The 12,424-nt window shown below is 52.8% G+C and overlaps 1 protein-coding gene across 8 annotated transcripts in view; it reads left to right on the top strand.

The window, feature by feature from the left end:
* CCDC71 (coiled-coil domain containing 71) overlaps window positions 1-11,918 on the top strand; it is a 32,881-nt gene extending 20,963 nt beyond the window's left edge. For 2 of the 8 annotated variants that reach the window (XM_038772597.1, XM_038772598.1), the window contains exons 3-5: window positions 6,462-6,553; window positions 7,569-7,775; window positions 10,318-11,918. In XM_038772597.1, the coding sequence (XP_038628525.1) occupies window positions 10,368-11,534 (1,167 nt within the window). In that variant the 5' untranslated portion in view covers window positions 6,462-6,553; window positions 7,569-7,775; window positions 10,318-10,367 and the 3' untranslated portion in view covers window positions 11,535-11,918. The other 6 variants (XM_038772599.1, XM_038772601.1, XR_005457344.1 and 3 more) reach the window with 6 other exon arrangements.
* Window positions 11,919-12,424: the final 506 nt, after the last annotated feature.

Raw genomic sequence — 12,424 nt, 5'->3', positions numbered from 1 at the left:
GTCCATAAAGAGATGAGAATTGTTAAAACACCAGGGAGACTGGAAAGGAATGTGATGGGTCACTGCAGATTTCAAAATAGGGTCTAGGGCGGATGAAAAGATCGGGGTAGGGAATCTGTGGGAGGCATCCGGGTGTCCCAGCCAATTTGAGGCCTGGAGGGAGTAGCATGCTCAGGCGTCAGATAACCGAGAAAGAGCATCATCTAGCAGACTGGGGTGGCCACGGGGTGCGAATTAACCGAGAAAGAGCATCATCTAGCAGACTGGGGTGGCCACGGGGTGCCCCTTGCATCTGCATTTCCCTCAGTGACCCTTCACTCCTAGTTTCTCCTCAAAATTCACCTCACGCCGTTGCCTTCTTAATTTGGCTTCTCTTTATGTCTTCCCTAAGGGGTCCTGCCCCAGGAACTCTCCTTCTGATCCCCCTTTTCTGGTTTTCCCTGCCTGTGGCCCCCATGACCTCACCTCCCCCATCAATCGATCAATTGTATTTATTGAGCGCTTATTGTGTGCAGAGCACCGTACTAAGTGCTTGGGAAGTCCAAGTTGGCAACATATAGAGACGGTCCCTACCCAACAGTGGGCTCACAGTCTAAAAGGGGGATTCCTTCTATCTTCAACTCACCGCGCTCGAGGGCAAGTGCCTCGGCAAAAGAAGCCAGAGGGGAAACCCTAAAGCGAAAGGGCTGGTGGGCACTCTGAAAAGAGCCGTTGGGCGGGGGGTGGAAACCCCCTCAGAAGTGATGATGATGGCATTTGTTAAGTGCTTGCTACATACTAATAATAATAGAGAAGCAGCATGGCTCAGTGGAAAGACCACGGGCTTTGGAGTCAGAGGTCATGGGTTCGAACCCCGGCTCCGCCACATGTCTGCTGTGTGACCTTGGGCAAGTCACTTAACTTCTCTGAGCCTCAGTTCCCTCATCTGGGAAATGGGAGTTAAGACTGTGAACCCCACCTGGGACAACCTGATCACTTTGTATCTCCCCCAGCGCTTAGAACAGTTCTTTGCACATAGTAAGTGCTTAACAAATGCCAACATTAATAATAATAATGATGATGATGATGGCATTTATTAAGCGCTTACTCTGTGCAAAGCACTGTTCTAAGCACCGGGGAGGTTACAAGGTGATCAGGTTGGCCCACGTGGGGCTCACAGTCTTAACTCCCATTTCACAGATGAGGGAACTGAGGCACAGGGAAGTGAAGTGACTTGCCCAAAGTCACACAGCTGACAAGTACCTTTTAGACTGTGAGCCCACTGCTGGGTAGGGACTGTCTCTATATGTTGCCAACTTGTACTTCCCAAGCGCTTAGTACAGTGCTCTGCACACAGTAAGTGCTCAATAAATACGATTGATGAAGTACTAAGCGCAGGGGAGGCTACAAGGCGATGAGGTTGTCCCCCGCGGGGCTCCCAGTGCTGGGGAGGTTACAAGGTGATCAGGTTGGCCCACGGGGGCTCACAGTCTTAACTCCCATTTCCCAGGTGAGGGAACTGAGGCCCGGAGAAGTGAAGTGACTTGCCCAAAGTCACACAGCTGACAAGTACTAAGCGCAGGGGAGGCTACAAGGTGATGAGGTTGTCCCCCGCAGGGCTCCCAGTGCTGGGGAGGTTACAAGGTGATCAGGTTGGCCCACGGGGGGCTCACACTTAACTCCCATTTTCCAGATGAGGGAACTGAGGCCCGGAGAAGTTAGGTGACTTGCCTAAAGTCACACAGCTGACAAGTACTGAGCACAGGGGAGGCTACAAGGTGATGAGGTTGTCCCCCGCGGGGCTCCCAGCGCTGGGGAGGTTACAAGGTGATCAGGTTGGCCCACGGGGGGCTCACAGTCTTAACTCTCATTTCCCAGATGAGGGAACTGAGGCCCAGAGAAGTGAGGTGACTTGCCCAAAGTCACACAGCTGACAAGTACTAGGCGCAGGGGAGGCTACAAGGCGGGACTGCCGGTCTCAATCCCATTTTCCAGCTGAGGGAACTGAGGCCCAGAGAAGTGACTTGCCCAAAGTCACACAGCTGACAAGTACTGCGCGCAGGGGAGGCTACAAGGCGGGGCTCCCTCCCGGTCTCAATCCCCATTTTCCAGCTGAGGGAACTGAGGCCCAGAGAAGTGACTTGCCCAAAGTCACACAGCTGACAAGTACTGCGCGCAGGGGAGGCTACAAGGCGGGGCTCCCTCCCGGTCTCAATCCCCATTTTCCAGCTGAGGGAACTGAGGCCCAGAGAAGTGACTTGCCCAAAGTCACACAGCTGACAAGTACTGCGCGCAGGGGAGGCTACAAGGCGGGGCTGCCGGTCTCAATCCCCATTTCCCAGCTGAGGGGACCGAGGCCCACCCTCGCCCGGCGGTTCTGTGAGGAAAAGGGGGGGGGGGGGCGGAAGCGGAAGCTTCGCGGCCCTTCCGGCCCGCCGCGGGGCGGCCATGTTGGAGCGGCGGAGGCGGCGCAGAGACGGGTCCGGGGTCCCGCGGCGGCCGGTAGGTTTGGGGGCCCCCAGCCGGGGCGGGGCTGCAGCGGGCGCCGCCCCCCCGCCTCCCCCCGGCCCGGCCCGGCCCGGCCCGGGGCCTGGCCGCCGTCGCCACCGGAGGGGGGGGAGCCTGGCTGGAGCAGCGCACTGCTCCTCCCTCTTTTGGCTCCTTGCCTCCCTCAGGCCCGCCCCCCCCCCCCCGCCCTCTTCTCTTCACCTCTCAGGGCATCGGGCCTCGCCACGTTCCTGGGGACTCCGATGGCCCCAAGCGCTTAGTCCAGTGCTCTGCACATAGGAAGCGCTCAATAAATACGATGGCTGATGGCCCCGGCCTTTTTCGGCCCCATCTGGCCGCCTCCCCCGCTCCTCAGGGCCATTTTCCTTCCTGACGCACTCGAATCGCCCTCTTGTCTTGCCCAGCCCAGACCGTGGCCCTCACTTCTCCCACATCCAGTCAGAGCTGAGCCCGCCATTGGGTAGGGACCGTCTCTCTATGTTGCCGACTTGAACTTCCCGAGCGCTTAGTACAGTGCTGTGCACACAGTAAGCGCTCAATAAATACGATTGATTGATTCCTCACCACAGGGATGCTTCTCCTATCCTCGAACGCAAGCCCCCGGCTCACGTGGGACAACCTGATTACCGGGAACCCCCCCAGCGCTTAGAACAGTGCTTTGCACATAGTAAGCGCTTAACAAGTGCCGTCATCATTATTATTATTAGCCCGCTGGGATCACCACTACCTCGGAGAGAAGGGAAGATGAGCTTCAGAGGGAAGAAGTTGCTCTCGTCAGACTTTTAGACTGTGAGCCCACTGTTGGGTAGGGATTGTCTCTATATGTTGCCAACTTGGACTTCCCCAGCGCTTAGAACTGTGCTTTGCACATAGTAAGTGCTTAATAAATGCCATCATTATTATCATTATTATTATTATTATTAGCCCGTTGGGATCACCACTACCTCGGAGAGAAGGGAAGATGAGCTTCAGAGGGAAGAAGTTGCTCTCACCAGACTTTTAGACTGTGAGCCCACTGTTGGGTAGGGACTGTCTCGATATGTTGCCAACTTGTACTTCCCCAGCGCTTAGAACAGTGCTTTGCACATAGTAAGCGCTTAATGAATGCCATCATTATTATTATTATTAGCCCGTTGGGATCACCACTACCTCGGAGAGAAGGGAAGATGAGCTTCAGAGGGAAGAAGTTGCTCTCGCCAGACTTTTAGACTGTGAGCCCACTGTTGGGTAGGGACTGTCTCTATATGTTGCCAACTTGGACTTCCCCAGCGCTTAGGGTAAGCACTTAATAAATGCCATCATTATTATTATTATTAGCCCGTTGGGATCACCACTGCCTCGGAGAGAAGGGAAGATGAGCTTCAGAGGGAAGAAGTTTCTCTCGCCAGTCTTTTAGACTGTGAGCCCACTGTTGGGTAGGGACTGTCTCTATATGTTGCCAACTTGGACTTCCCCAGCGCTTAGGGTAAGCACTTAATAAATGCCATCATTATTATTATTATTAGCCCGTTGGGATCACCACTACCTCAGAGAGAAGGGAAGATGAGCTTCAGAGGGAAGAAGTTGCTCTCGCCAGTCTTTTAGACTGTGAGCCCACTGTTGGGTAGGGACTGTCTCTATATGTTGCCAACTTGGACTTCCCCAGTGCTTAGGGTAAGCACTTAATAAATGCCATCATAATTATTATTATTATTAGCCCGTTGGGATCACCACTACCTCGGAGAGAAGGGAAGATGAGCTTCAGAGGGAAGAAGTTGCTCTCGCCAGTCTTTTAGACTGTGAGCCCACTGTTGGGTAGGGACTGTCTCTATATGTTGCCAACTTGGACTTCCCAAGCGCTTAGTACAGTGCTCTGCACACAGTAAGTGCTCAATAAATACGATTGATTGATTATAGGGGCAGGGCCAGCCTTCCCACTTAGATGGAATTGGCCTTAAACCTGTTTCCCCGATAATTTTGTGCATCTCACTAGACGTAGCCTGTATTGTCCTGGTTTTCGTATGACAACAAAATATGGAACATCAGTCAATCAATCATATTTATTGAGCGCTTACTGTGTGCAGAGCACTCTACTAAGCACTTGGGAAGTACAAGTTGGCAACATAGAGAGACAGTCCCTACCCAACAGTGGGTTCACAGTCTAAAGGGGGGGGGTAAAAGGGGGTCTTAATAGAGAGCCTGTGTGTGAGGAAGTGGTGTGGGGCCGGCAGAGAGCCAATACTGAAGCTAAGTAGCGTGTTTCAGGTGAGTATAAGCTATTGACCCCAGGACTCACGCTTGATTTTATTTCCTGGGGCTGCGCCAAGGCGCAGGCCAAGGTTGACAAAACAAAGTACACTACATCCAACATAACTCACTTTATTATCTGCCAGGCGCTGCTAAGGGTTTGGCTCAGAAGTCTGATGTGATTTGCTGATCACAATTAGCCTGCATTTACCCTGAGCCATGGGACTCTCTGAGCTTATTCATTTACCCCAAAATGAAATAAAGGACCAAAGTTACAATTGAAAAGATTGCTGTGGTTTAATGGGGGTGGTGAAGGGATAGCTCTCGGCTCCAACCTGCCAGACACCGAAGCAGAAAACACCGTGGCTCAGTGGAAAGAGCATGGGCTTGGGAGTCGGAAGTCATGGGTTCTAATCCCGGCTCTGCCGCCTGTCGGCTGTGTGACCCTGGGCAAGTCACTTAATTTCTCTGTGCCTCAGTTACCTCATCTGTAAAATGGGAATTAAGACTGTGAGCCCCACGTGGGACGACCTGATCACCTTGTATCCTCCCGGTGCTTAGAACAGTGCTTTGCACATAGTAAGCACCTAACAAATACCATCATTATTATTATAAAGGAATGTTTCTAAACAGATGACAGTTGCTTTGGGGAATACTTCACAAGGAGTTTTTCAAATTCAGTCCTCGGCTCCATTGGGAGGGCGGTGGCGGGGGGAGAGAGAGTGTGTGTGTGAGAGAGACACACACAGGTAATTCCTATTTCAGTTTATGTGTATGGGGAGTAATACTTAGAAAGATGCCCATTGTCCCACAAGGGATGTTGATTTATGTCTGCTCTCTTGCTAATGAGCTTTCATATGGGAATTATTTACTAGTGTTGATTATCTTGCTAACTATAGCTCCCTCTGTGTTTTACTTTTATCCATGAGCCGAACCGTTCCAAGGGATCTCTGCCTTACAGATCCTTCTGCTGTCAGATCCTTTTAGCAGTGGACTTGAGAAATAGCTCCAGTTTGTGCTGGGGCGGAGGCTGTCCCCAGTTGGGCATTTTTCACATTTCTGACCAAAAAAAAAAGGTCTCTGACTGTAGACATCAGGGCCACCCAAATAATTTCAGGGGCCCGGAGGTGATCCGTGGGTAAAATCAGCCTTCACCAGTGCTCCTGACTGCTGGAGGTTCTAAACCAGGTAACCACCACTCATTAAGCCCAGGGCCACTTTAACAGTGGAGCCAAAGGGGCAAAAAATTGTCCCAGGTCCCTCCTGACAGCCCTGGGGTCCTGCCATTCCGGGCTTGATAATCCCCCTTCTATCCTGCTGCTGCTTTTCCAAGCTAAAAACATCCCTGGCAGTGTTGGGTAGAGATGCGTGTGCTGTTTGAGAGATGGCACATTTGGCCCGGAGAGTCCCAGGGCTCTGACTTTGAGCTTTGTGGGATCTAATTCTAGGCTGCCCCCCCTCCTCCAATAGCTGAAAGCAGCAGGGGTGACAGATGATCCCACAGTTTGCAGTTTAGTTAGGTGGTGATGGTTATAGAAGGCGGCGATTTTGGTCTTTATCAGTTACTCAGCAGAGCTGTGACCCTAAAGTCCACCGAAGAAGGAGCTTGACGGTGGGGAGCGATTAGGAATGTTTTTGTTCTTCTTTTTCTGACCTCTACTGCCAGCATCCCCAGAAGGAATGAGCTCTCTGTGATGCTGACCTCCCCATTTTTGTAGAGCGGATGGAGTTAATTGTGTGTAATTTAGGTGCGTGAGTCCAGAAGTGTCGGGGAATTTCCAAAAGAAGCTCCTGGATGTGCCTCTGCCGGTTTTCACCTGCCAAGGGGCCCTTTGCCAAGGTAATGGTATCAATGTCACTTTGGGATCCATTTCTTTCTATTTGGAGCCCTCCAGTCCTTCTCCCATCAACTATGATACACACCCTGGCATGGCCTGTGCTCAGTCCACAGGTCCGCAGAAGCCTGTGAGGTAGGAACCAAGCCCAACCCAGCCAGTTTTGTCCTGGCTCGGCTGCCCAAGGGGGCCTGCGATGCTGCTAGACTTTAACTAGCCCAGGCTTCAGTTCTAGGAGTGCTACTGGGTCCCCTGGCTACTGGGACTGCAGCTCCTAGCAACCCGGGGGGAACTGTGCCTGCACGGCAGGGAGGCCCAGGCCACTTCTCAGCTCACATCTGGCCCGACTCCAAAGCAGACCGGATTCAGCACCGAGTGGGCTTCGAGAAAATACTACGACAGAGGACCACTCGGACTGGGCAGGGGCCGGAACCGGGCCAGAAGTGTCCATCCCAGGCTGGGGTCTGCCCTAGAACCTTGTCTCATGGCATGAACAAACTCCGTGGCACCTAAGGACTGATTGATGAGGATGCCTGGAAGGATACTTCCCCCCGCAAAAACCTAATATTAAAAGAAAAAATTCCAGGAGAAAAGCAACAAATGTGGAGAATTTTGTAAGCGTGAGCCTGGGTGCTTAGGCACTGTGGAAAAAGGGGGCACCAGTTGATTGGAGTTTGGAGTGACAGGCTACGGTTACAAAGACACCATATTTTCAGTCCAGAGTTGCAGTCTTTCAGGTGTGTCAGTCCCGGGGGAATGTAGAATGCTCCATTAGCCTTTAATCTATTTAAAACTCGGCATTGCCAGAAGACGTTCCTTTTTAATCTGTCCTTGAAAAATTGCCCTCTCTACTCTTAGCAAATAATAGATGTTTCTGTTGGACGCTGCTGCCTGAGCTTCACCCTCCTAGGCTCATATCAAATGAGTCTCTCGAAGAGCCTCGAGCCCCGGATTTCTCCTGGAAAAAGCATTCAGAGGCCAGTAAGTGACCCACACTTACAGTTTTTCTTTTTCTTTCAGGTCCAATGCTGGGGTTTTTTTGATTTGTTTGTGGTTTTTTTTGTTTTTGTTTTTGGCTCCTTTCTTTCCCAATCTTTCACTGTCTACAACTGCCACTTCCATTACCGAACCCCTTCAAACTGTCAGTGCTTTGTGCGTCAATAGTGAGAGTCTGACTCAACAGTAGTATACAAACCGGACCCAACCAACAGAAGGACAGTGAGCAGGGTAAGCCATTTCTCTTTTTTATGTGTTTTTCCACTAGTCTGACCTCAAAAAGTGGACTTCTGGGGAAGGAGGGTTCCCCTGCTTCTGGCTTCCTGGGTTTTTAACTTTTTTAGGTTTATAGCATTATTTTCCTTCACTCCACTATATTCAGTCAGTGGTATTTATTTAGCACTTATTGTGTGCAGAGCACTGTGCTAAATTTTGGGGGAAGTACAATACGACAGAGTTGGTAAACACAATCCCCGCCCACAAGGAGCTTACAGTCTCCAGGAAAATATCACTTCCGTGTCATACTCCTTCTGATTGGGGTTCTGTGGGAAAGTCGCCCAGAAAGAATGGTGTCATTTGAAGCACACGGGCTGGTCAGGTATGGAGTTGCTCACACAGCTCTGGGTGAAGTTGGGCCTTGGGAGTGAGCTCACGGAAGCGGATGCTGGATATCCCTTGTTTGCGGAGGCCTTTGCTCATCAGAGCGAAGGGCCTGCTTCACCATGAGACCATTGCTGGCATCAGGCCTTCCAAACTCTGCCCCGAGGTAGAAATGGGCCCTGAAACAACTGCCCAGGCCTGCATCTGCTGTGTTGTGATGCCCCTGGTGTGTGTCTGACTTCGACCTGTCTGTGTCCAGGACAGCTGTATTTTTGTGGTTGTAGTTGTGGCAGCTACTGCTGGGTTTTTTTGTTGTTGTTTTTCCATTGTGTGTGTTTTTCCCCTGGATTTCACAAGAAAGTGGAAAAGACCATCCTGACTTGTACTATGATCCCCAAAGATGATTTATGAAATGGGTGAGGCCCAGAGGTGCCTCCTTTTCATTTTGAGCTTGGGGCTGAACTTGGCTTTGAGGGGGAAGAGTTAGGAAGTGAGGGGTGGGGGGTGAGGGGGTGTGAGGGAATAAATAATAGGGACTGCCAGTGTGGCTTAGTGGAAAGAGCACGGGCTTGGGAGTCAGAGGATGTGGGTTCTAATTCCGGCTCTGCCACTTGTCTGCTGCGTGACCTCAGGCAAGCCACTTCACTTCTCTGCCTCAGTTACCTCATCTGTAAAATGGGGATTAAAACTGGGAGCCCCACGTGGGGCAACCTGTTTACCTTATCTCTACCCAGTGCTTAGAACAGTGCTTGGCACATAATAAGCGCTTAAGAAATACCATTATTATTATTTTTAAAAAGGGAGGGAGGCAGAGGAGAGAAGGGAAGGGGAGCAATAAAAAGACAAGGACAAGGTTTTCACTAGTACCGCTGCTGCTGCTATTCCTTCACCACCACCTCTTTTCAGGTTCTCACCGAAGCCGGACATGAGCAATTCCTCTTGTCAAAGAGACATCTACCTGCCTCACCTGCTCAGGCCACCTGGAGGATCCACTGGAGACAGGATGGGGGTTGGAGCTCCGGGACTAGGGCGTGGGCACCTCACAGGGCCTCACAGACACTGTTGCCCGTGGGCCAGGGCTCCCAGCTTTGGCAGTGGAGCTAGGCTGTATCTGGCAGCAGCCGCCGTGATCTGTGGGGCCACGGATCCTGACCCCAGAGCAGCGGCATTTGTGTGGCCCGTGGGGTGTCCATACCACCCTCCACAGCAGCAGAGCTCTGACGTCCGGCCCTTCCCCGGTGGGTCCCTGAGGCTGCCTGGGGCGAGGCAAGCGGACGGCTCTTCCTCACGGGGCCTTGAGGTAGGGACGCGAGGAGCCCCTTATGCCCAGCAAAGGTTGAGACCCCAAAAGTGGTGGTGGCGACATCCTCTTCTTCATCCTCTTGCTGGCAAAGGGAAAAAGGTAGATATTTAGACCGTGGGTCTAATGAGGGATGGGGACGGTGTCCGACCTGATTATCCTCTAGCTACCCCAGCACTCAGTACGGTGTTTGACAAATATCGTTTGAGCCCCCTCCGCCGCCTCCCTCACCCCCCGAAAAACAAACAGCCTCCCCCCCCCCGCCCCCCCACCGCCATTTTGGCTCTGCCTCTGGTCCCTTTCCATTTCTCAGCCCTGTACCCACTCCATGGGGGCAGTCACTCCCCTGGAGTCGGCACCCGTGGCGAGGGCCCAGCGATATCTGCCGCTGTTAGGTCTCGCGGAGATTCTTTTCCGTAACCACAGACTGCAGCCCTTTCCCCGCTTCTAGCCATCTTACGCTGCCTGCTGCTGAGTCGAGGGGAACCGGGAAGTGAGGGCGGGTGGATGGCTTGGTGTAAACAATCGCCGCTGTTGCGAAAACAACTCAGTACCCTGGCCCGTTGGCAGTAGGACCCGCTGTTCCCCTCACCGCCATTGGTGTTCGAGCAAGGCTCACCCCAGCAAAGCTTGCCGAGAGTTTCTTTCAATTTGCTCTGTCAGCGGCAGTACCCGCAGCAGCGTCTCTGTCATCTCTGAACCCAAGACCAACTCTACGGTTACCTACGTCTCCCTGCAAAGTACTTCCTTAGAGCCTTTGCGACAAGATTGCCCGGAAAACCCACCAGACTACCGAAGCAGTATTTACAGTTTGAGCCTGCTCAATTAGTGTGCTTCTGTCCTTTAATGGGTCTTCCTCTTTTTTGCCTTCAGGTGCCACGTGCTGGTTTTGAAGCCTGTGGGAAGTCCCCTAGCCTAATGCCATGAATATTAATGGGGAGGAGAAAGCTGTCCATTCCTGGTCCAGAATCTCTTCTGCAGGCCAGAAAGCACTGGAGGAAGCTCTCCGGGTCTTCAACCCCATGTCCAAGAACCTGGCAGATACAGAGACACAGCTAGTGGCCTTTCTCCAAGGTCTCAGGGAGGAAGGCTACCAGCCAACAGTCTTGGGGAGTAAGGATGTGTACGGATATAGTTCCTGTACAGCAGTCACTCCCGAGCAGACAAAGGAGACTGCCCAGAATACTTCTCGAGCAGCTGCTGGGCTGTCGGCGTCTTCCGATGCTCCCTCCAGGACCCCGGTGGCAGCGATGGCGGAAATGTTGGCTGTCCCCGGGGCGGTCTCCGTGAGTTCGTCGAAAGTCCCCACCTCGCCGGCGTCCAAAGCCAGTTCCCCCAACCTTCTGTTGAACTCGCTGAAGCAGACCGAATCGGACACCTCAAAGACGGCCACGGCGAGTCTCCCTGCCAACACGTCTCCCGGGGTCTACCCGGCCATGAGAGTCTCTGTGGTCCTGGAGACCTTGGTTCCTTTCAAGGCAACAGCCAACTGTTTAGAATCCAAATACGGTCCAGGACATCTTGGCATGGCCAACGCTGACCTTAAACTGGTTAAGGCCTCGGGGGCTCCCCGGCTGTCGCCTCTGGGCAAGACTGCTAAAGGACCCCAGAATGTCATTAAGAAAACTAGGCTTGCGGGGGGCTTTTTGAGGAGTCCCAGGGGCCGGGTCCTGCAGGAGAGCAATGCCTGCAAGGCATCAGGGATCCTGAATGGTAGGATTTCCAATAGCTCCTCGCAGGGCTGCAGCGGAGGGTCGCCGTCCAAGGCCCCCAGAAGCAAAGCCCAGGACGTCCCCGTTGGCAGAACTGACTGGAAAGACGGCAGCGACGACCCCCGGGAAACCGGGGCTCGGAAAAGGAAGAGAGCCGAGGCGGCTAAAGAGCCCCCACCGAAGAAGAGAACCAAGTCCGTTCCCTGCCTGACGAAATCTGAGCTGGGGCAGAGCACTTTGAACCTTCTGAAATTTTGGATCATCAAAGTGGATAAGACCTCGTCGGATGATGAAGTGAGGCAAAGGGCCCAGAAGATCCTTAGGGTTAATCTCTCCCCTGTGATCAGAATTCACCCATTATTTCACCCGGTGCCCTGAGTCGCTTCTTTTGCCATTTGCATTTTAAATCGTCTGTGCAAGCTAGGTGGCCAGCACATGGAGAGAAGGAAAGCAACTTTCCTTCTCTCGTGTCTGGTGACGGTAGATGATGGATTGATAGCTACGATTCTGGGCCGCTTGCTCCATTCCTGTTGTTCGCTGTCTGGCCACTGTGCCGCATTGGATTGCATGGGTCCAGAGCCATGTTTAGAACTCCCGGGAAATGACCCCCACATCCCAACTGGGAGAAAGTGGAGCATCAGCGTGCCGACTCTACTTGAGGCGCTCTTGGCTATGCTTTTCTTAACATGGCAGGGATACACTCGTGCAATTGGGAGACCACGTAACTCTTCATGATGTGATACACTGTGATTTGTTCTTCAAGCTGCACATTAACTGTTTTTATTTTGGTCCAATTTTGTACACTTCATGCACCCACATGCAGCCCACACTGTGGATGGAGTCTCCTGCCCAACCCCTCCCTCCCTCCCTCTTCCTCCCTCCGTCCCTCTTGTTGCCAAGTGCCAGCATTTCTTCTTTATTTGCACCGCCCCCGCCCCGCCCCCTTCCAGGCTGCTGGGTAGCTTAATCTTTGGGCCAGGTTCTGGGCCCAGGGTTATTTCAGAGATGGCGTGTGGGGGTTGCCCCATCCTGCTTCAGTTACTCAGTGGGAAGAGGTAGATTGGTTCCTGGACCTCCTTTCCGTTGTGCATCCCTTTGTACTCCGACCAGGCTCCTCCTAGAGCAGGAGCGGGTCTCCTCGGCAAGAACTGTTGCTGCCTCGCTCTGTGGAGCGGGTGATGATCGTTTGTGCTTTGGGATGGGTGCCGCCCCCATCCCTGGGGTCTCTCAAGGGTTTGCCTCTGGCTACACTACAGGCAGGGCCCAAC

Source organism: Tachyglossus aculeatus, chromosome X1 (genome assembly GCF_015852505.1).
Source record: "Tachyglossus aculeatus isolate mTacAcu1 chromosome X1, mTacAcu1.pri, whole genome shotgun sequence".
NCBI lineage: Eukaryota > Metazoa > Chordata > Mammalia > Monotremata > Tachyglossidae > Tachyglossus > Tachyglossus aculeatus.
This window is presented reverse-complemented; position numbering and strand designations above follow the sequence as displayed.